The sequence below is a fragment of the Eptatretus burgeri genome, chromosome 15 (assembly GCF_056783735.1).
Source record: "Eptatretus burgeri isolate ZD-2024b chromosome 15, Ebu_testis_v1, whole genome shotgun sequence".
Classification (NCBI taxonomy): Eukaryota; Metazoa; Chordata; class Myxini; order Myxiniformes; family Myxinidae; genus Eptatretus; species Eptatretus burgeri.
The window spans coordinates 40,438,014-40,461,363 of NC_140975.1; the positions used below are offsets into that span (position 1 = coordinate 40,438,014).

Below are 23,350 nucleotides of genomic sequence, written 5' to 3' on the forward strand. Positions count from 1 at the left end.
AAGTGATTGTAAAACATCCATCCATCTAACATCCATTAACAACATATGTCCCATCTGAGGGACAGTATACACATTCTTGTCTCGCCCTGCGTACGAAACACCAGGATTACAGTTTGCAGCTGAGCCAAGATTTGAGCCCAGGGTAAACACACCTCCAAGATTTACTGCCAACCCATTTCCAATCATTGCAAAGCAGAATTTTCCAGGAATTGGCTTGTTCACCAATTCCTCAGGAACATGAGCTGGGTTTAGTTCAGGGGTCTCCAAATATTTTTGATTGTGAGACAGAACCAAAATTCCCAAGCACCACTTAGGCCACACAACCAATGACATCTCAAACAAGTGAAAGCTGCATTCTGTGAACACCACCCCTTAAAAAAAAACGTTAATCTATTTTCTCCCGAACCTCACTAACATTCTTCTCTCAGGCAATTAGAGTCGTTCAGTATTTTGGCTTCAGCCTGGTGTTGACTTCGTGATCAGGGTGGTGGCTTGAGATCTTAGGTTCCTCAGTTCAAGCCCTGTTGACAGCTGAATTAACACCAAGGGGTTGACTCAGCCTGTCATCCTTCTGAGGTCGGTGAAATGAGTACCAGTGTAGTGGTAAGAGGGGCACTGCATCAGCGGCATATCCGTGCCCCTAACCAATGATGGAACCAGCAGCCAAAAGGCTGCACACGAAGGCAAAGGGTATTGACGGATTTGTTAAATCTGGTATTGGTGTGGTGCAAGCATGATGGGCCGAATGGCCTCTTCCTGCACATAGTTTCCTTGTAATCCTTGCAATACAGTAACAACTGAATAACTGGTAGACAACAGTATCCTACAGTCTCGACATCACCTCATCATCTGGCCTACATGGGGAGATGAAGAGATGCAGACGCACGTTTATGCTCCTTCATGACTGGATGAGCACTGAGGAACACGGCCGTGGGTGGTGGAGTTGGGGAAGGAGGCAGGCGGAGTACATGCCTGGCAAAATATATGAAATAATCGGTGTGCAATACCATGACAATATTTGATGTCCATAGTAGTTCACCAAGATCATGGAGAGGTTAGATTAGAAGAAGTCTGACTACCCTCCATTGTGATGAGATGGGTACTGGCCAAGCGGAGCGTGGGTGGTGGAGGAGGGGAGGAGGGTGGCAATTTGTGCGGCAAAAATATTTGAAATATAGGCGCCCAATATGACGACATCAAATGACGTCTATAACAGCTTGTAATGCCGGCCAACATATGAAGCCAATAGTTGCAAAAGGGTGAATTAAAAAGTTCAAAATTTGATGAATGTAGCTTCACAGAGTGGCATGTTTGGAAATTCAGTAACCTGTTTCACTAAATGTGAGCTCGGTCCCAATATAAAGAGGGGCATGTACTTACCAATATAAAGTCAATGAATAAGTAATATTAAATCTAATTGATTTTATCTAAACTAATAAATGTCAGTGGATGCGTGCCCATGTGTCAGTGTGTGTGTGTGTGTGTGTGTGTGTGTGTGTGTGTGTGTGTGTATGTGTGTGTGTGTGTGTGTGTGTGTGTGTGTGTGTGTGTGTGTGTGTATATGTCTCCTCCATAACTCCAAAACTTAGAAACCGAGCAGTTTGAAACTTTGCACGCGTACGAAGGGAACTCCAAGGGAGTGCATGACTGAAAATTGGGTGTTTTGGTTAATTAAAACACCCCCTTTGAAGATAATTAACGGCCGTATTTAATTATATACTTTATCATGCGCATTCTCAGCCACATCGCCCTGTACAAGGTTTTAAGGCATTTCCTGGGTTACCTCGCTGGGGTCTGAAGCCACCATGTTTTTTGGCTTGCTCAACCATGCCTTAATTTGGAACAGGCCACAACGATTTCTTAATGATAAAGTTGTTTTTTTTCACTTTCCTCACTCATATTATCGAATGCCTTGATCATCATAGCTATGAATCACTGGGTATATTGCAATGCCAATAAATGCCCGGAGACGCCAGTGTTCGTGGCTTTATTTCATTTCCATACATGCTATAACCTCAAGAATCTCTTAAACTAAGCTGAATTACAAAATTTGAACTCCAGAATTGAACTTAGCAGCAGTTCCAACTGAAAAAAATGTTAATTTGTCCAATTTGGACATATTTCACATTTTGGGTGTCGCAAGGAGGTGTATGTTTAATATGACAGTTTGGTGATTGCTCATGGCATTCCAGGTGAGCCGTTCCCTAAATATTTAATTTTAGTGCTTGCTTGAGTGCTTAAGCCGCTTGCTGAGCGCCCTACAGTCCATAGCTGTGCAGTTCGTGTCCCAATTGGGATGTACAGTCGGCAGTTGCTTCATTGTAGAGGTACACGATGAACCGGGTAAGGTTATATGGTTTCTCCTTGTGAGATTCAAAGCAAAATACACTTGATAACACACGATTTCCGTGCCGTTTGCTCTATGAATGTGTTTTCTAAATTGCAGAACCAAATTTTTTCCACCTGTCACATGACATTTGGCAGCACCATTGTCTTTGAAGCGTCTATAATGCAACATTGCTTTTTTAATTTGTATTTTAAAATTCCCCCAAAACAACGGTGAAAGCTACTGAAGATTTTTGGCCTGTATACAGTACGTACTGCAGTCAGTTATCACACTGATTCCAATTAGCCGATTACTGAAAAATTGCCGATATTGGCCAGGAACGAACAATGTGTGTGTGTGTGTGTGTGTGTGTGTGTGTGTGTGTGTGTGTGTGTGTGTGTGTGTGTGTGTGTTGTTCATAAAGCATAACATTCTCTCTAACACCTCTACCCCCACCCCCTCTCTCTCTTTGTGCCATCCTTGCTCTACCCCCTCCCAATACAGTGCAGCATCCTCTTCCCACACCTCTCTCTCTCTCTCTCTCTCTCTCTCTGGATGGTGGCTCTGTCCGGGTGGTGTTTGCTTCCGGACGGCTTGGCTCCAAATGCGTCCGGGCAGTGTTTATGTCTGGATGGGAGTTTGTCTCCAGACGTGTCAGGGGAGGTGTTTGTCTCTGGACATGTCCGGGTGGTGTTTTCCTCCGGATGTGTCCGGGCGGTGTTTGTCTCAGGATTGTGTTTATTTCCAGACATGTCCGGGCAGTATTTATAGTATGACCAGTAGAAAATGGATTTCAGACATTACTTTGTTTCCATCCTCACTATTATTCTGTGCAGAATAATTTTGATGAGACAGTACGAATCATAATTAACGCTCCACTTCACCTCATGGTGCCTTCCCTTTCCCCACCCCTCCTCACTCTCCCTCCCTCCTCTCTCTTTCCACCTCCACCTATACACTTACCCCCCTCTTTCTCCCCACTTCTATTATTCCCATCAGCAAAGTGATGGGTGGTATTTGCTAGTAAAATATAAATGAAATTATTTTAATGGAGAAACCAAAAAACAGTCTAAAAATCAACAAGAAAGCATCTGAAAATGCAAAGGCTGTCCGTGTCCACTTTTAATGCAGACTTCTTCCTCTTCTTTATGCTAAACATAATGAAAGCAGCAAAAAAAACAAGACAAAAGATTTGACAATTTTAGCGACCTTGACCTTTTGACCTCAAAGGCAATAGGCTTCAGTGACCCAAAATGCAAACTCTGCTCAAATTTCAAGTCAATCAGATAAAAATTGATGATTTATGAAACTTTGACCTTTTGATCTAAAAAAAACAACAAAACAATCTGCTTCTAGCTTTTGATTGGTGAAACAATTTCTTGACCCATTATGCAAATTCTTTAAATTTCAGGTCAATCGGATGAACATTGACGATTTTATGCAACTTTGACCTTTTGATCCTAACCCTTTGAACCCGAGCAGCCGTTTTACCAGCCGCTATTCAAACCTCCATTTACCTGAGTGGCCATTTTACCGGCCGCTATTGAAATCTCCAGATAACCGGATTTTTCTCCAGGGAGCTCAAGGTAGGGGAGCCAAAAGTCAAAGGAGCTTAGGGTTCAAAGGATTAAAAAAATAAAAACAATTGGCTTCTAGCTTTTGATTAGTGAACCAATTTGGTAATCCAATATGCAAATTCTTTCAATTTCGGGTTAATCGGTTGAAAATTGATGATTTTATGTGATGCTGACTTTTGACTTTTTGATAAAAATTATTAATTTCTCTTCTCCATATTCTTACAATAAAGCTTTGTTGAAAATTTGATGACAAAAACTCAAATGGTAAAAAAAGTTATGGTTTGGACAGACACACCGACAGACAGACACACACACACACACACACAGCAGTGATTGTAAAACCTCGTCTTCTGTGGCGTGTGGGACGAGCTAACTAAAACGGCACTCACGAGAGCGCATACCTCGATCAGGCTGAACAATTCACGTTTTTTATCCCACTAATAAGTCCTCACCTGGATTTTGACCTACATGAAAATCGAATCGGCTTGTTCTCTTCACCGAACCAACTCATCCGCCAAGTTTTGTAATAACTCGTCCACAACGTTTTGAAATAGCTCCGTTTTGGTCCCATCTCTCAATAGTGAGGAATCTTTTAAAAATTAATAAAGCCCGATATCAAGATCCGAATCTGGATCTTCACCAAAATGTAAACAATTCGTCCTGGTCACGCACCCAAAGTGTCCACCAAATTTCGTCCGAATATGTCCATAACTTTTTGAGATATCTTGCTCACAGACAGACAGAGAGATAAACAGACAGTTTCAGACAGAGGTGAAACTATAACTTTCAGTCGCGGAGAGCAATATCACTCCTACGTTTATCATTTATCAAGTTGGTCTGAATGGATAAACACCAGAAGCCATGAACACATAATTAGCGGCAGATATAATCGAAGAACATTAGAGGGAATCAAGTCAGGAATCATTTTTCAGCTAAATTATCACCATGCAATCAATCCGTTGACTGGAATTAGGATTGGCTCCAAGCGGTTTGGACTGATGATTCCTGCGGTCCAGATGTGGACCACGGTCTGCCTTTTGAGGACCCTCGGTTTAGAGTTTAGACCATCGCAAGACAGGTTAGTTTTCTTTGTTCCTTCTCCCTCTTTCATTCCTGCCATCCGATCACTCGCTTATGAAGTGAGCGTGCCTTCTTGTCTGTCCGTTTTGTCTTTTACCCCCTGTAAACCTATTACTCTCTGCCATTTCACTCCTCCATGATCTTAGACTTTTTTTTGCACTCAAAAAAAAAATAATAATACAAAGTTTGTATTTTACAAACATTACCAAAGTATCAATGTAAATATGTATTCAATGTTTAGCCAAACAAGTCACATGATTTATCAGAAGGAACTTTTGTTGATATTCACCCACCTACTGGACGGGGATCAGGAAGGTGCTGCAAGCAGTCGATGTCCAATATGAGCGTTTGTGTTACTGTCTCGTAGCGACAGGCCAAAAGAAGGATACCCAATGTCTCCATAAGTGCCGTGGATGCCTGAAAATAAAGGTTAAAGTTCAGTACAATCGAAGAGATTGGTCTGATGTCATGGTCTTTTTTTTAAAAGGGCAGACAGTGGCCAGGGTGTAAACCTCTATAGAGAATGCATCTTGGGATTGGGTACATCTTTTGTTCCATACAACACAGACAGCCTGCATAGGTTGGCAGAGTTTATGAAGACTTATCTGGCCTTGCAGGCAGTGGTGGGGGTGTAGCGGATGCACACAGTGGCAGAGGTTTAGCAGGTGCATGCAGCGGTGGAGGTTTAGCAGGTGCATGCAGCGGTGGAGGTTTAACAGGTGCATGCAGCGGTGGGGGTGTCGCAGGTGCGGGCAGCAGTGGAGAAAGCCAATGGCCAAAGGCACAGACATGTCATGGGGAAATAAAACATGCCTGATTTCCCGATAATACATCATGTACATGTGTTGTGAGATGTCAACACTGGCCAAATTTGTCTCATATGATACAAAAATACACATCTCATGGAACGAATTCATTAAAAATTGGAGATTTTTTTGATCACAAGTTTAATCGAATTAGATTTAACAAATCTATACACATGAGTGCTTCAATGAAGTCTCATTTTATAAACAACAAGGGGTTGCAGCCAGTTTTTAAAAAAAATTTTTTTTAGAAATCAATAAATATGTAATGGAACTCTGTGTAGTAGTTCCATCCTCTTAACACATAGGCTGATACAAATATGAAAATATAGACAAGGACATGCATAACACATGTGGGGAGAAAATAGAGCTGGCTGTAGTTCTTTAACTCTGGCTTACAGCAAGTTTGGGTTCTCACAACAAGAACCAATAAACATAAGGAAATGAATACAATACAAGGCTGCATGTGTTTCCTCCATATTAATTAACCTGAAATGCTTTCCTCGTTAGCATCCACAAGTTTAAACTTAACAATTGTCTCCATTCATTCAATGCCCTTGTCTCTTGCCTGTGGAATGTTCTTCTTGATTCTGTTGTCTCAGGCTGTGTCCCATTGTACCTTCGAGCTTCTCCATACCCGCTGAAACCCTATCTCCCTTTCACCTGCAACTCCTCACCTTGAGATCCACTGAGATTCTGTCTCCCTTTCACCTGCAATTTCTCATCTTGTGCAATGGTGCATCCATGTGTTCTTGTTTTCATGTTTCCCATTTGCCCCATTTTTACTGTTAACCCTTTGCCCCCTTTAAAATATTTTCTTCCAATTTGCAGTAAGCACCATTGCACTATGTGTCGAGTAGGGAAGATACGTGGTCATAAACAGAAATGCCGGAGGCAACCTTGAAGCTCCTCAATGACTGGAAACAGCGGTTACCTGTCCTTCAGAGTTTGTGAGCACTCCTCCCATAACAGCCTTTGCTCAGCAAGGACTTTTTCCAGTGGAAGTGAAGATGTCTCAGCGGCAAGTTCTGGTGATGTTGGGGAGCTTCCCCTTTCTCTCCCTCTCTTTCCTCCAGATACTTTTTGATCGACTCTTATATTGCCAGTCCAAAAGTGTCCCACCTATGGACACACTTACCTTTTTGGGTGGGCTTCGGCCTTCCAGGACCCTTCAGAACCTTCCAGGGGACTCTGAGATGCACCTCCCCTCAGTTCATGCACCATGGCTCCAAGTTGTTCTCTCAACTTTGATATGTAGCTGCTTTGCTTGTTCCAAGGACTTATCTCACTTGTGGCTTCAAACCATCAGCTGCCTTTGTTGACAAGTTCCCTTCAAATAACCCTTCCTCAAGTTCTTTATGAACTTAATTTCTCTTTTTCACCAAAGCAGGTGCCCATGGTGCCAAAATGTATGGGGCTGTTTGTTGATCTACATCGTGGATGAAAAGGACACTGGTATACAATAGACAAGTCCATACATGGAAATTGAGTCTGACGTCGCAGCATTGTAAAGAACACAGGTAGCCAAACAATTGGCATCCATAACTAAGTTAAAATACATAAATATAAAGGATAATTGCAACTTAATCACAACCACAAGCAACACAGCTTTAAATTCCATCCTTCCATTGGGACCATACTCCCTTCAGTACTGCTTCAGTACTGCCAAAGTACAGAGCTTCAGTACTGCCAAAGTACAGAGCTTCAGTACTGCCAAAGCAATCTCCTGGACTATTGGACACAATCCTGGACAAACCACCACACCAACACAGGATACTTGAAAATCATCCCAGAAATCTGGTACTCATTTTGCCAACCTCAGAAGGATGGCAAGCTGAGTCAACCCCACCTGGTATTAATTCAACAGCAAAGCGAGTTTCAAACTCAGGACTCGAGGATCCCAAGCCCACCACCCTAACCATTAAGCCAACACCAGGCATGCTTTAAATTAGAACATTAAAATGTTTTAAAGTGGCCTTCCTCTCGACTAATTCAAAGTCTCACCTGCCTGTTAACCCTTTCCTGGAAGTAGCGTTCAATCAGTTGGGTGGAATTAGATCTTCGCAAATCCAATTCTGTCTCCAAAGCCTGCGGGTTGAGAAAGGGGTAAAGAAAAGGATAATTGATTATTGTGGGTATAATGCTTAATTGTTTCTTCCACCAATTAGAGAGAAGATTGCTGTGGGTTTGACTTCATTAATTTTACAATAACAGAAGCTAATGTGAGGTATTGACTCCCGAGTTTATTTCATTAGTGAGTAAGCAGCTGCCAAAGTGAAAAATGCATTTCCTAGATGTAAATTATAGCTATTATTAGATCATAATAAATTAATACCTCCGCCACCGAAGGTGAAGGAGGTCACATTACTCTGTCTGTTTGTTTGTTGCAAAATCGAAGATTTTTCACCTGTATTGGTCTGTCGGTTTTGTTATTCTGTCAGTCTGTCAGTCTGTCTGTCTGTCAATTGCCTACAGATCACAATTCGAAACCGATCATCATGAAACTTTACCAAGCCGTAGAGGTAGTCTCAAATGAGAAGCCTATTCATTTTGAGGTCAAAGGTCAAAGGTCATCTTGGGTTAGGATTTCTAAAATCGAAATTTTTCATCCGATTGACTCGAAAATTAAACGGCAATTGCATAGTACATCATTGAATTGGGAAACCAACTATTTTTGAGATCAAAAGGTCAAAGGTCAACTCAAGGTCAAACTTCTAAAATCAATTTTCAACTGAAAAAATCGTCAATTTACATCCTATTAACATGAAAGATGAACAGGATTTGCACAGTGCATCACTTAATTGGAAAAGTAACTATTTTTGAGGTCAAAATGTCAAAGGTCAACTCAAGATCAAACTTGTAAAATCATCAAAATTCATCTGCAAAATGATCAATTTTCATTCAATTAACCTGAGAATCAAGCAGCAATTGCATCGTGAATCGCTGAATTTGCAAACCAACTTTTTGAAGTCAAAAAGTGAAAGGTCAACTCAAGGTCAAACTTCTAAAATCATCAATTTCAATGTGAAAAATAATCAATTTTCACTTGATTGACTTGAGCTTTGATTAAGGTTGTCAATTTTAAATTAATTAAATGGACAATTTGATGTATCCATGCCAACCTTTGGAGAGGGGGTGGATTTTGCAAGTATCGTGCTCTGCACGACGTCTTTTTCTTGTTTGTTTTTTTTGTGAACAAAATATCTCAAAAAGTTGTGCACAGACTTGGCCGAAATTTTGTGGAGAGCTTGGGTATGTGACGAGGACAAAATGATTCCATTTTAGTGAAGATCCGAATCTGGATCTGGATCTGAGAATTTTTCAAGTGATTTTTTTCACAATTGGGATATAGGGCTAAAAACGACATTTAGCAGGATATCTCAAAAAGTTATGGACGGATTCGGACAAAACTTGGCGGGTGAGTTAGTTCGGTGACAAGAACATGGCGATTAAATTTTAGTTCAAGTCCAAGTCCACATCCAGCCTATCAGTGGGATAAAAAAACTAATCAGCCTGGTGGAGGAATGCTCTCTACCGAGTGTCTTCTAGTTTATTACATATTGTATTATGCAGTTTCCATAACATAGAAATAATACCTTATGAAGTGTATATATCATACATGTGAATGAAAGAAGGATCACATATTGTATCATATTCAGTGGTTCATTGTAAGGCCACACTGTAAGGAGAGTTTCTGGGAGAAGAAGAAGAATAAGCCTGAAGGTGGCAAAAGAGATGGGAAAGTGAGGAACGTTGGGGTCAGTTCAACGACTTACTGGTGAGAGAGGTGAGTCATAGCTACCTGATAAGCATCTGTTTGAAGGTCACACAGTGGGAGGCCCTGAGAGTCAGCTTGAAAGACATCCAACAAACTCTGTTTATAACATGCAAGTATGGTTCAAGTTACATACAATACATAAATCCTTTTGCATGTATATTATTCCATCAATCTATCTTTCTGCTTAACAAACTTCAACGTTTCATTTGTAAATGATATTAATAATATTTTAATTGAAGGCTTTTTCATGTTTTTCCTTTTGACCATGTTCTAAGGGCCGCCGTAAACTAGCCGACACAACCCTGACACTAAGAAACAAGATCGTCAGCGACAAATCTTGTACAACCTGGTTTTATCGGAGATTGTCGCACACTACGCGACTGTCAACAATACTATCTTCATTAACCAAAATGGCAATGAAGAAGAAATGTAGGGAGAGGGTGAGAATGGTGAAAGCTTTGAGCAATGCAGCTTTGGCACTTATGTTGGTCCATCACCAACGACGTTCCAGGAAAAAGATGCGACTACGGGTAAAGAGCCGGGTGGAGAGATGGCCGGCTCAGACCACATTCAACAAACTTGCCAGTGGAACTTGCTATCGAAAATAAGGGAACTCGTATTTATATTAACTCATAAATTCCCATTCCTCTGGGAATATTCCACTGCATTAAACTCACATTCCCACTTATTCTTATTCTTCTATTCCAGAAAGACTCTTTTTTTTTGAGGGGCCCGAGTCTTTCACGAATTTTTATGATTAAAGGACACAATTTTTTCTTCCAAGTAAATCGATTATTAACTTTCAAACAGTAACATTTTTATTATTCGATGACACCAGGAACAAGGTATTCAGCAAACACTCTTTAATGAGGTTGTGGAGCATGTCAGTACATGGCTAGTGAAGAGAAACATGACCTTCAGTGGTGCCATCTCTGTTGCAGAGAGAGATGCAAAAGTTTTTATTATACCACGATGTACCTATTGTATTGTTTCTGAAGGTTTGCTCAATACTTAAAGAAACACAGTTCAGGCTCAGGCTACTACAATGCACTTTCATAATACCTTTTTGGGATTCAAAATTCACATAAGCTACAACTATTTTTTTTTAATTCTGCAGATGTCCTAACCCTACAGCCAGAAGCTCTTGAAAGCTGAAGCTTAATTGGCCAAAACATTGCTTCGCGCCAGCGATTGTCAGAGACTGCCACAAACTACACCATGACGCACAAGTGTCACGATGCACCTGAAAAACTAGTTGATGACGATCGTAAACCATCGTACATTACACGATTATCAAAAACTGTCGCCGACTAAGCCGTCGCTGCCAATCGTGTTTCGTTATGTCAGCTTGTGTGCGGCGGCCCAAAGACTCATGGAGGAGCTTACATACTGTATATCACATGTACGACAAGGACATTAGCAAGTATCAAGGGACTTTCACATTAATTCCAAGGACATTAGGAGACAATAGACAAGTCAACACATTTTATGGGATTCCAACCTGTAATGAGTAAAGTATTGATGGAAGCTACCATCATTCGGTTGAAATTTGCCTGGGTGGGATCGCAGCATCATGAGACAATTCTTTAGATGGGAATGCCAAACAGACCAATCTGAGTTAAGCTCTGCTTGCTGATACATTATTTAAATGTATGAATGTATTGACAGTGGCTTCACCTGCAGCAAACTGTGCATCTGTGAAAAGTACTGCAGTGGTCTGTGGTGGCTATCTTCAATTGTCTGCGAGAAGTGCTCCACTACAGTTCCCCATAGTGTCCGCAGCAAGCTGAAGGTCATCGGAAGAGTGGTTAGTGATAGTAAGGTGTTCAATGGGCTGGTTAAAATTGGTCATGGGGGAAATGGGAACTGATTTATCGTCAAAAGCTGACCATGAGGTGACATACACAGCTCAATCTATTCATGACTGTGGGAATAAACTTTATAAGGGCATGTTTGGAACAGACACACTTCCTACTACTATTATGACTACTACTATTATTTAATGGCCTCAAATATTCCCACCTTCTTGCAAGGTCGACTGGTGAACGTTTTTGGCCCAAGTCTTTCATGAATTTGCTGACAAGGCCTGACATTCCACTGAAAATGCCAGGAATTTGTAATTTGTTCAAGGTGCTGGCAATAACTCATGCCTACTCTTCACAAAGGGCACCATGGAATATTTAACCTCCACCCAACAAATTCGGATGGGGCACTAAATTGGAAAAATGAAAATTGAGAGAAAGAAAAGAAGGGAGCGGGTTAGAGGAATGTGGAAAGAAGGGCAAGAAGTTTTGAAGGAAAGAGGAGCAAAAGGAGATTAGAGGAAAGGAGTGTATAGAGGATGTGGAGGTAGCAACGTGGTTCAGGGTCAAACGTTCCACCACATTTGTTACATAATTAATATAATTATTTTTTACATCACACATGTGACACTTACCCAGAACGCGTTTCCTCATACAGACACTGGCACATTGTCACGATGTTCCCACCCAGTATCCCCACTTCCCATCGCACTTCCTGGAGGAGACATGTACTGAGCACAATCTTTATTTGTTCTCTGATACTCCAGGCATGTGCAAGAAATATAAGTTGGACCATTATTTATGTGGTCATGATGAGCAAGATGTTCATGTTATTGCTTCATTTACCTTTGTGTCGGTTACTATGTCCTGTTTCTTGATGCTCTCCAGATACAATTTCAGGTTTGTGAGCACCTGCGGTGTGAGAGCAAAGTTGGAATTACATTTTCGATATACTTCCCAGTGGATGCTTTGCAGGTTTTGATAAGACTTACAGATGGTCTGAAAATTCACAATCTTTACAAACATCTCAAATTCATTTCATATGGAATCTGATAAGATTTGATGATATTTTGAGAAATGTATTGTTTTTCTAAGCGAAATTAATAGGAAACTAGAAGGCATTCGGTAGAGTGCATACCTCCACCAGATAATGCCTGATCCACAAGAACATATCAGGCCCAATCAATACATTTTTGAAATATCATGCTATATATCATTTTGGCCCTAACCCTAACCCTAACCCTAACAAGCCATCTCTCGATGGTGAAGAATCACTTAAAAAAATTAAATAATTATCGTATCCAGATCTGGATTCAGATCTTCACCAAAATCGAATCAATTCGTCCTTGATACACACCCAACCTGTCCACCAAGTTTCATCCGAATCCGTTGACAACTTTTTGAGATATTTTGCTATATATCAGTTTTAGGCCCTATCTCTCAATGGTGAAGAATCATTTTTTAAATTCCAGTCGTCAGATCCGGATCTTCACCAAAATCTAATCAGTTTGTCTTTGTCACACATCCAACATACCCACCAAATTTCATCTGAATCCATCGACAACTTTTTGAGATATCCTTTACACAAATAGACAGACAGACAGACAGGCAAACAAACAAGGAAAAGACGTTGTGCAGAGCACGATACTTGCAAAATCCACCCCCTCTCCAGAGGTTTCCATGGATACATAAAATTGTCCATTTCATTAAGATTTAAAATTGACAATTTTAATCAAAGCCCAAGTCAATTGGATGAAAATTGATTATTTTTCAAATAAAAATTGATGATTTTTAGAAGTTTGACTTTGAGTTGACCTTTGACCTTTTGACCTCAAAAATAGTTGGTTTCCCAATACAGTGACACAGCATGCAAATTCGGTTCAAATTTCAAGTCAATCGGATGAAAAATGACAATTTTAGAAACTTGACCTCAAGATGACCGTCGACCTGTGACCTCAAAATCAATAGGCTTCTCAGTTGAGACTACCTCTACAACTTGGTCAAGTTTCATGATGATCGGTTTGGAATTGTGACCTGTAAGCGATTGACAAACAAACAGACAGAGAGACAGACTAACAAAATCGACTGACAAAGATACTTGAAAAAAAATCTTCGATCTTGCAAGTAACAAAGAGAAAGGGGTGAAAACATAACCTCCTTCACCTTCAGTGGCGTAGGTAATAACAGATTCATACATCAAGAGCAGTAAACATTCACAGAGGGAAGCCTATTATCATTAAACGATTCTGTAGAGGATAACTTTGACTTCTAGACAACAGAAGAAAATGCTGGCCAAGATCTGATGCTTGGTAATCTTACTAGCATGGCCAACCATCGGTATAGTCGGGCCAATGCAGCCTGAAGTGCACGCTCTCCTTGCTCCAGGATCTTCCGTAAAGCTTCACAATCAAAGCCGAGGTCCACTTCCACCTCCGGTGCAATGATATTCTCTTTGATGCTGTCTTTATCTCGTGCTCGGCCAAGGTCTCGCACCGTACGCTCTACTTCTTGCCAATCCCGCTGCAAGGGAACGTGATGGAAGGCCTGGCGCACAAACTCTAGGCTGTTGAGGCCTACGTACACCTTGAGTGACATGAACAAAAAAAGAGGATTCATTATTATGGTTATTTCTCATCATCAGCTGACCACCATCGATCAATACAGTACCTTCGTGTTGCAGTTGAATCAACCATTTACTCTGCTCAATATTCCATTGAACAATGTATGCAGCATCATAATATAGCTTTTACTCGCCTGTTTAGGAACGATAGTGCTTGCAGATCCAAAGTCTGACTCCAGTTTGTGTTTCATGAGCTCCGCGTAGTACGCTGCACCATAGCTCACATCCTGGAAGCCATGACATTATGGAAAAAGAATATCTGTGGAATATTTATGTCACTTGAGTAAAGGAGGAAAAGCCATTAATGAGCATCGGGGGAGGGGTACAGACGAAATTGATCTACCTCTCACCTGTAGCATTCCAGCTAGCATGTGCAGGCTTTGAGTTGCACGGGACCAGCTGAGGCGCAGCCAGAATGCCAGGCCACTGGGAAGCCAGCAGGCTGTGATGGCCGCAGATAGTCCGCAGAGTTTGTGACCTTCTCGAGACTCCAGCTGAGAAAGGGAAGAGAGATTGAAATAGGTGTGATTCGATCACAATGAAGTGATGGAAACGGAAAGACGGCAGAGATTGTGTTGATCAGTGCTATCAATGAATGTTGTCACTACATGATTGAGTGCAAGCCTCACTGTGTCCTTTTGAACGGCACTGTGCAGCGTCGAGCACATCTTATCCCGCAATCGCCCAAGCCATGTGCAAATGGCCTCTTCAAACCAGCAATCCAAAGTGCAAAATGGGGAGTTGTCTTCCCTACAGGATAAAATGTAAAACAGCTCCATTAGCTAACCACAGCTAATGTCATGTAAATGTAATTGAACTCTAACCATACCTTACCAGAAACAGTACTCTGATTTCCAGATGACAAGGGGAGCCAAAGTTTGTCTATTTTGATCAACAATTGATAAAAAAAAAATTTAATGATCAAATGTCAATACAATCACTTCCTGCTTCGTGTTTGTGTAAAGCTGTTTCAAAGATTCCGCTTGTTTGGCATTCCCACATTGATAACATTATAACTCGTGACGCTGGGATCATACGGTAGATTTAAATCCCATGCACTACAGTGTTGAACTGTCCATTCATGCATATAATCATTCGTATAATTCATGTAAAAGTACATTTATGTCTCCCAATGTTCTTGTCCGATACGTGATACCAGTGTGATGTACAAGCTCATCGATGAACCAATTGTTGCACTAGAAAAAGACAATGCTTTGTCTTCACTTACAATGCATCTATGTACAAACTGCACGGACTGAATCAGCTTGAATATACATTGCAGCAGATGCGTTGAAAGAGCATGGCAGGAGGAAAAGGGGTAGACCGTGGTGGAGATGGGAGGATTGTGTGAAGAGGGGTGTCCAGAAATGTGGAGGTGGATGGATAGTGGAGATAGATGGCTGGTGATAGAGGGCGGTGGAGGAGTATTGTGGACGGAGCAGAGCAACCGCTTGGTGCCAGTCGGCCTCACTCGATATAAAGGGACTTCGAGGAAGAACGAGAACAGGAGTGTCACCTGGTTTATGTGTGAAATGTGGGCAAAATAAGAAAACACCTGTTGTTATCATCTGTTGTATAGATACTGAAGTGTTATATATTCGTAACAATATTGGTTCCTTCTCCCCTTCATTGCTGCAATAGCAAAACAGATCCTGACCACAGAACGGCCAATAGTGAACCAAAGCTTCTTTTTTTCCCACACAGGATCTAAGGCTCTTAGTGGAGCTGCCACACGCACACATCTCACATACATGGACAAATAGACGATTACACGAGACAACACAGGACTGTTAGACAAGACAAACACAGTCACTGAGCTTTCGGGAAGTGCCGTCACTTCCTGGGACACTATGTACCAACGACGTCACAACAATGGTGGCACCTTTCTCACTGCACTCAGCGGGGCATTTCCTAAGGAGGAATTTCATCCTTCCCATGGATGCCAACTTATAGGGATTGTCTGTGCTCTTATCCTCTTTTAAAAAAAAAAATGATGAACATCAACCAATGAAGCAGCACATACCATTTCTTGTTTTTTTTTTTCTAAGTCTTTGGTATGAGATGGTCAGGATTTGAACCACCAACCTTTCAGACTCGGAGATTGACCAAGAACTGTGACAAATACCATTTCTACCTCAACGGCATTTGTGATGGCAGTGGTTGTGACTGTAATTGATACCTGAGGTCTTGTCGGACAGCTTGTGTGATCATCCGATGGAGAGCCTGCTGGAGCTGCTGGAGGGCCTCACCCAGCTCTCCATCAAGCCGATAGTCTTCTGGACGGCAGTCTGCTCGCAGTGTTCCAAGTGCCTTCTGAATATCTGCAGCCAACTGAAAATAATATACAGAAAATATGAATACGCCACTGCATGTTTATGAGTGCCCAGGTGGTGGCTAACTCACCTGATTGATTGCTTGGTTAATTTGCCTCAATAAATAAATAAAAAGGAGTGACTCACCATCTTTTCCATTTCTTGGTACCACAAATTGAGAAAGTTCACATCCACCATGCTAGAAGAAACGAGACAAGTCATAATGGTCATTTTAAATGCAGGAATACAAAGAGCACTCCGATATGTGACCTTATGTCGGTGAGTTAAATGTCCACATACTTGGGCTGAATTACCGCTGCTGTTACTTACAAGCATATTATGCTTTTGGTAACTCGATGAGATGCATCATTCTGGTGGAGGTACCACAATTCTGCAGTTGGTTAAGTAGTTATGGATATTTTGACATTACCTGCGTATCACTTGGCTGTACTTCGGAGTGCCCCCCTTTAGTTCCGTCTGCACACACTCTGTAAATTCCACAAGGCTCTGCAGCATCTCAGGCTTGTCCTGCTATGGGATTGCAATGACATCACAAAAGTTGAAATGACCTTTAGGATTATAATACGAGTTCCCTTTCAAGGTACTTCAATGCAGGAGTTGTCCATTAAGTCCATCAAACCTGTGCAATTGGTTGCTAACCCCTGGATGATTTTCCATGCTTTATCCTTTTTCAATGTAGAGGGTCAAGCAAGAAAGCAGCACCGACAATTTTTAAAGTCTTTGGTATGACTCGGCCAATGTTTGAACCACCGACATCCCAGACTCTGAGCGGACCACTACACCGCCGAGTGTAATCACGTTTTTAACCACCAAATTTTTTTATACTCAGGAAAGAAATTCATGAAATTATCCCACCCAAGCCAAACAGAATGCACAGAATGACATCATCATCTAAGAGCGAAGGTGGACGGAGGTTGTTTTCACCCCTGAATGTTTGTCTGTATGATACTAAAGGGGTTATGGACAGATTCGGACGAAACTTGGTGGACAGATTGGGTATGTAGGACGAATTGATTACATTTTGGTGAAGATCTGGATCTGAATACTAGAATTTAAAAAAAGTCATTCTTCTCCATTTAGAGATGGGGCCAAAAACGATATATACGAGGTACATATGATATCTCAAAAAGTTGTGGACGAATTCTAACAAAACTTGCTGGATAGGTTGGGTAGGTAACAAGAACAAGGTGATTACATTTTGGTTCGGATCTGAATCCAGATCTAGTCAATCAATACAAAATGTAAACTGTTCGGCCTGGTGGAGATATGTGCACTACCGAGTGACATTCTCATTTGTTTACTTTTCATTGCAAATCGTTTTCTTACTGTTGCATTGCAGAGAAGTTCTTTCTTGCCTTCATACCATTTCCTCGAAGCGTCCTGAAATATAGTGATGGGCAACAACACAGATCAAGAAGGATGTTACAAATCAAAGCAAACAATGTGAGAAAATAATAAAGTGCACTAGTTGTTGTTACTCCGTGCCATAACGAATTATCTCTTTTGTGATGGGTGAGAGGGAGGAAGGATGAAATAATAGATTGTTTTACCCCATGGAGTCTTGGCAAAGTTAATCGGCTCACTTTGGAAGGTTATTTCCAAGAGAGTTGGGCTCCCTTGCTATTAACGTTTATTTACCCCAGATAAGGAACTAATGTGTGTCATACGTTTCTGATCTTTTTTTTTTTTTTTTTTTTTTTTTTTTTTTTGTATACCTTGGTCGAGGCTCGTATGAGAGCTAACACACAACTCACAGCAAGGAGGCATGAGACAAGAGGGGTGGGAGTGGAAGGGACAAAACATTGGGGAACAGACACAGGTGAACTGTGGAAGGGAGAGGGATGGGGATGGGACGGGGAACATGGCGAGGAGAAGATGGACATTACAGGGACTTTCAGGAAGGAAAGCAGGAGAATTGAAGGAAGTGGGCATGGGTGGATTATCGGGGGTAGAAAAGATCGAGGATTTGGATGGGGGAAGATAAGAGGTGGTGGTGAACAGCTGTTTTGAAAGCCTGGAGGGAAGAATGGGAAAGAATAGAGTGAGGAAGTTTATTCCAAAGGCGGGAAAAAGAGGAATGAAAGAGTGAAGATGAGCAGTGATTCGTGATTTTGGTAGTTTTACCAGAAGGGGGTTGTTGGCGGACCTTGAGCGCCCTGTGGAAATGTGGTTGGGACAAATCGCAGAGAGAGCAGGGGGGCAAGGCTGGAGAGGAGTCGGTAGAAGACAGAAAGACCACCGACCAACCTGCGGTGATTGAGTGAGAGGCCCAAAGACTCAGCTTCATTGCGGGAGATGCCAATGATCTTAAAAGCCCTGGTTTCGACAGCGTGAAGTCGAGAAAGGTGGGAGGCAGGAGCACCAGCCCAGAGGGGAGAGCAGTACTCCATCAGGCTACGGACAAAAGCTTTGTAAGTAGTCAGGAGCTCAAGAGGGCCGAGGAAGGACTTTGCACGACGGAGGATTCCCAGTCGGCGACTGGCTTTTGAGGCAAGGTTGGAAATGTGACTTTCCCAGGAAAGGTCATGGCAGATAGTGAGACCCAGAAGCTTGAAAGAAAAGACTTCTTCCAGAGGATTGTTGAGAAAGTGGATGGGGGGGTTTTGTAAACGGTCCTTTCGAAGAGACATAGTGAGAGTGTGAGATTTGTGTGGATTGAAAGACATGTTCCACATGTTGGACCAGTTTGTGATTTTATCCAGATCTGCAGTGAGCGAAGAAGCTGCTGCTTGCCGGTCTGAGGGATGACAGATGGTACGGCAGAGGGTGGAGTCATCGGCAAAGAGAAATAGAGGATTTTCCAGAGAGTCCGAGAGATCATTGATGAAAACCAGAAAAAGAACAGGGCCCAGAACGCTACCTTGAGGAACTCCAGCCTGCACAGGAAGAGGGGATGAAAGAACTCCATTTAGGGCCACACGTTGGCTGCGACAGGAGAGGAAGTCTGCGAGCCATGAGTGGAGATGGCCTTGAATACCATGGGAAGAGAGTTTGGTGAGTAGGGCAGGGTGCCAGACTGTGTCAAAAGCACGTGATATGTCCAGGGATACGGCTCGGATTTCCTGTCTGGCATTGAGGACCTCCATCCATTGATGGGAGAGCAGTAGCAGCATATCCAGGGTAGAGTGACCTGGTCTGAAACCAAATTGATGATTGGAAATCAAGCCATTGGAGAAGAGGAAGGATTTCATGTCTGAAGCAATGATGGATTCCATAACCTTGCTGATGATTGGGAGAAGGCTGATTGGTCTGTAGTTACAGGGATCTGTTTTTGCACCTTTTTTATGCAGGGCAGTGATGTTAGCAGATTTCCAAGCAGATGGCAGATGACCTTGGGAAAATGAGAGGGTGAATAGAACAGAGAGAGGGTGAGCAAGAGCAGAAGAGCAGGCTTTGAGGACACGTGGGCTGATGCCGTCTGGACCGGTTGCAGAATCTGACTCGAGGTTTGAAAGCAAGCTCTCCACCTTGTCAGGAGAAAAGGATACAGAGTCCAGGGACAGTTGGGTGCGACTGGGTAAAGTGGGTAGAGATAGTGATGGGTTTGGGACACAAGATTTAGCTGCAAACACCGAGTTTAGACATTCAGCTTTATCACGTGTGGAATCAGCAGTGCGACCATTTGAGGTAAGGGAGGGGATGGAGGGGGAACATACACCAGAAACACCAGTTACAATCTTGTAACTTTTTGCAAGTGCTGCATCATAGACTGTTGTTTTCAAACCCATTTAAAAAGAGTATAAACATTAAAGGAAAACTGATCTTGAGGAAGGAGCTGGTAATCTAGGTTCCCCAACTTTTGGGTGGTATGAGGAATAGATCTGTGAAACATGAAAGCTAAATGTTGAACGGTTTTTGAAATATCGCGTATACAAGCCAAATTACCGACATGGTTACCATGTCAACCTAATTCAGTCAATCAGAGCCATGATCTAATCAGGTTGAGATAATGTCATGAGGACTAGATATCTGCAATTTGAAAACTAAATGTTCAACGGTTTTTAAAATATCACGTACACAAAAGTACATGGACGGATGATCGGTCGGTCGGTCAAGTCAGTCGGAGCTCATTTTAATGTCCCCATCTCCGACATTGTCAGAGGGGCATGGGACAATAACTGAGAGTTACAGGAACAGATTGCATCATAAAATTTTCACTTTACATCCTTCTGTTTAGAAACGAATCCCCTATTGAGAAGCAAATGCAAGTTCCGTTAATTTCCCAGGAATTTTGCACAGGCAGCCATGTCTTGCATTGTCGGAAATTGTGGGGGGAGGGGAAAGCAGTGGAGGAGGGGGCTCTCTGATTGGCTTTTGAAAAGCACCTGACATAGGTATGTTTTACAGCCAATCAGTGATGCACCAAAGCAAAATATGGCTGCCTCCAAAGCAATTATGGGGAATTCACTGAAATTTCATTTACTGTTCACGTTCAACAGGATAGTACAGAGTTAGCGCACAATTACCCATGAGCAGTCTCACCTGGGTTTGATTTCCGATTTCACTACAAACTGTCGGATTAGTGCTTTGTGGGCAGGGAATTGTACTAAAAAGTGGATTGTCCTTTGAATGAACATGAAACTGGGTATTCCGTCTGCTCGTATTAGTTGGTGGACGTTAAAGATCCCACTGTTTCGCACGAAGGGATGGTCATAGTTATTGCCGGAATCCTGAACAAATTCCAAATTTCTGCCCAAATCAGATTCAAATTGAACATCAGGCCTTACCAGCTGGTTCCTGAAAGACTTGGCTCAAAAGCTTTCCTGGCCTACTCCCACAAGAAGGTGGGAATTGGGTCAGTAATCGTAGTCATATTGGTAGTAGTAGTAGTAGTAGTAGTAGTAGTAGTAGTAGTAGTAGTAGTAGTAGTAGTAGTAGTAGTAGATATTGTTCAATGGTGCATTTCAATTTTTTTTTTTACTGCTTACACAAAGATCCTTCATGAGACTTAGACAATAAAAGGGCAGGGATGCCTCTTCTTCAGAAAATGATTTCTGAGATTTCTTTCTCTAGTGACCTATCAGGCCTGAATTCCACACAAGGGGTTCCACATGTACCTTAACCATTATCATTGTTACCTGCAGAGCTGCTGCCACAGCTGCTGTTGCTTCATCCTGAGGCAGACAGGCCTTGTTGTAAAGGTGACAGCCCATTGTCTGTACAACGCACCTGGCAAGTGACACAGACATAATCCCACCTGTATTGAAACCTTTCTGTACAAGATTTATACAAAGAAAAGGATGACATAGCAGAGACGCCATGATCAGTGGCCCCATGTTGTATAGCCAATAAAAGTCTGAACACAATGAGGATTAGGATATTCAAACAAAGAAAAGGCAAAAGACAAGCAAGCAGCATAATTAGATAATAAGCCTAAAAACGTTACCATAAGTAATGGTTCAGGAATGAATGAATGTGTTTTTTATTCCCAAGAACCTCTCAGTGCAGAGCTATAGAAGCTACAACAGCAGAAAGACATTCCTTAAATATAAAATCTCAGTGCTGAATGTCTGTTTTATTAAAGAGAACATTTTCATTATTTTTGGCTGAATCCAGGTGGGGAAACACTGAGGGAAGGGGAGTAGTTTAGAGGAAGGAAGGATCTAAGGACTGAAAATGCTTAAATATTTTTGATGTTCTGTTTATGAAAACACACTTGAGCAGATCACGAAGGCGAAGCAGGCTGATGGTGTCAGATAGAGGGAATGTTGAATGAATTGTCTGTAGCTGTGTCAGGCTGTGGTTGAGCAGGTTACTGAAGGAATCCTGAAGCCTTCGTTCCTAACAAACAAACAACCACACAGCACCATGTCCAGTACATGTATATTGTTAGTTGACTTCCCTTCATCAAGCACCCAAGTTATTTTTTTACAGTTATTTTTAAATACTTCATCCAAAGTGATATGAAATATGGTTACCCCTTATAGGGCTGTTGGTGTTGCTTCCAATATTGCTCACCTTGAGGTTATGGAATCTAATACCCTCCATGTCATTTGCATATAATGCCACAAGGCTGAGTCTCAGGGTCTGTTTCAGGTCACTGCAAATGGGTTGCTCTTGTGGTCTTTCACTGATGCAGCTTCCATCTTCTTGCCTCACCAACCAACCCCCACCCCAAGTAACATGCACTCCACTAAAACCTTCATTTTTTATGCTGCCAAAGTTTATGCTTAATAATTGGTCACCTCGATTCTTTCATCCCTTCTTCTCTTCGCTGTGTAACTGTCCTTCCAAGTCTGTTGTGTCCTCTTACCTCCCCTATACCTTCAAATCTGCCGTCCACAGCCATCTCATGATTTCTTCACAATTTATACCTCTGAGCCTTTACAGACTCACCAAGACTCTGTCACCCATGTGATGCATTCACATGCATATTCTTATCCAGCTATTTCCCTTTCACCACACTTTGTTTGTTAATCTGTCTCCCTCTGTTATTATGATATCCCATGAGCCTCAATACTGGATCTTCTATACACTTATATAAATGCAACTTACGTGATTGTGTCTGAACAGGGTAAACAGCATAACCACAGCACATATAATGTTGAATGATACATCATCTAAGAGCTCTTAGCTCTGGACAGCGCATGCGAAGGTCTACAAATATCGATATTCATGCAATTTCGAGTTATGTGCATTTTGATGCACACATGGGCGGTGTATAAGCTCAGTTGCTGGTTCGCATACCGACCAGAAGTAAAAAAAAAAATATATATATATATATGTAACCACAAACTATTCAATAAATTCAGTCCATCTGTAGCTGTCACATTACATCCTCACAGCTCAGGGGATTCCTAACAGTTCACTATTCATTGATTTACCTCACCGATAAACCTCAGCAGTCTTAACAGTTCTAGTAACTATTGTGCTGTCAAAAAAGGACATTCCAAGAAGTTAATATGTATGTACAGTATATTGTTACGGTTGTGGGGGTAGATGGAAGAATTTAATGGGGAATATAAAATTGTGTAGAGTTGCTTGGTCCGTGGACGTGTAGGAGGCATCTCGATGTAACTAAGTCGGGAACC

The 23,350-nt window shown here is 41.8% G+C and overlaps 1 protein-coding gene across 7 annotated transcripts in view; it reads right to left on the reverse strand.

Moving 5' to 3' along the window:
• LOC147012008 (BAI1-associated protein 3-like) overlaps positions 1-23,350 on the reverse strand; it is a 176,012-nt gene that overhangs the window by 63,229 nt on the left and 89,433 nt on the right. For all 7 annotated transcript variants that reach the window (XM_085856531.1, XM_085856530.1, XM_085856533.1 and 4 more), the window contains 16 exons: positions 21,976-22,100; positions 21,398-21,488; positions 17,646-17,699; positions 16,729-16,829; positions 16,446-16,497; positions 16,166-16,317; positions 14,616-14,736; positions 14,337-14,480; positions 14,121-14,213; positions 13,686-13,949; positions 12,213-12,278; positions 12,002-12,081; positions 11,242-11,350; positions 9,589-9,660; positions 7,791-7,874; positions 5,277-5,400 (listed from right to left, as the gene is read on the reverse strand). In XM_085856531.1, coding sequence (XP_085712657.1) covers positions 5,277-5,400; positions 7,791-7,874; positions 9,589-9,660; positions 11,242-11,350; positions 12,002-12,081; positions 12,213-12,278; positions 13,686-13,949; positions 14,121-14,213; positions 14,337-14,480; positions 14,616-14,736; positions 16,166-16,317; positions 16,446-16,497; positions 16,729-16,829; positions 17,646-17,699; positions 21,398-21,488; positions 21,976-22,100 — 1,732 coding nt within the window. The remainder of the gene's footprint in view (positions 1-5,276; positions 5,401-7,790; positions 7,875-9,588; positions 9,661-11,241; positions 11,351-12,001; positions 12,082-12,212; positions 12,279-13,685; positions 13,950-14,120; positions 14,214-14,336; positions 14,481-14,615; positions 14,737-16,165; positions 16,318-16,445; positions 16,498-16,728; positions 16,830-17,645; positions 17,700-21,397; positions 21,489-21,975; positions 22,101-23,350) is intronic.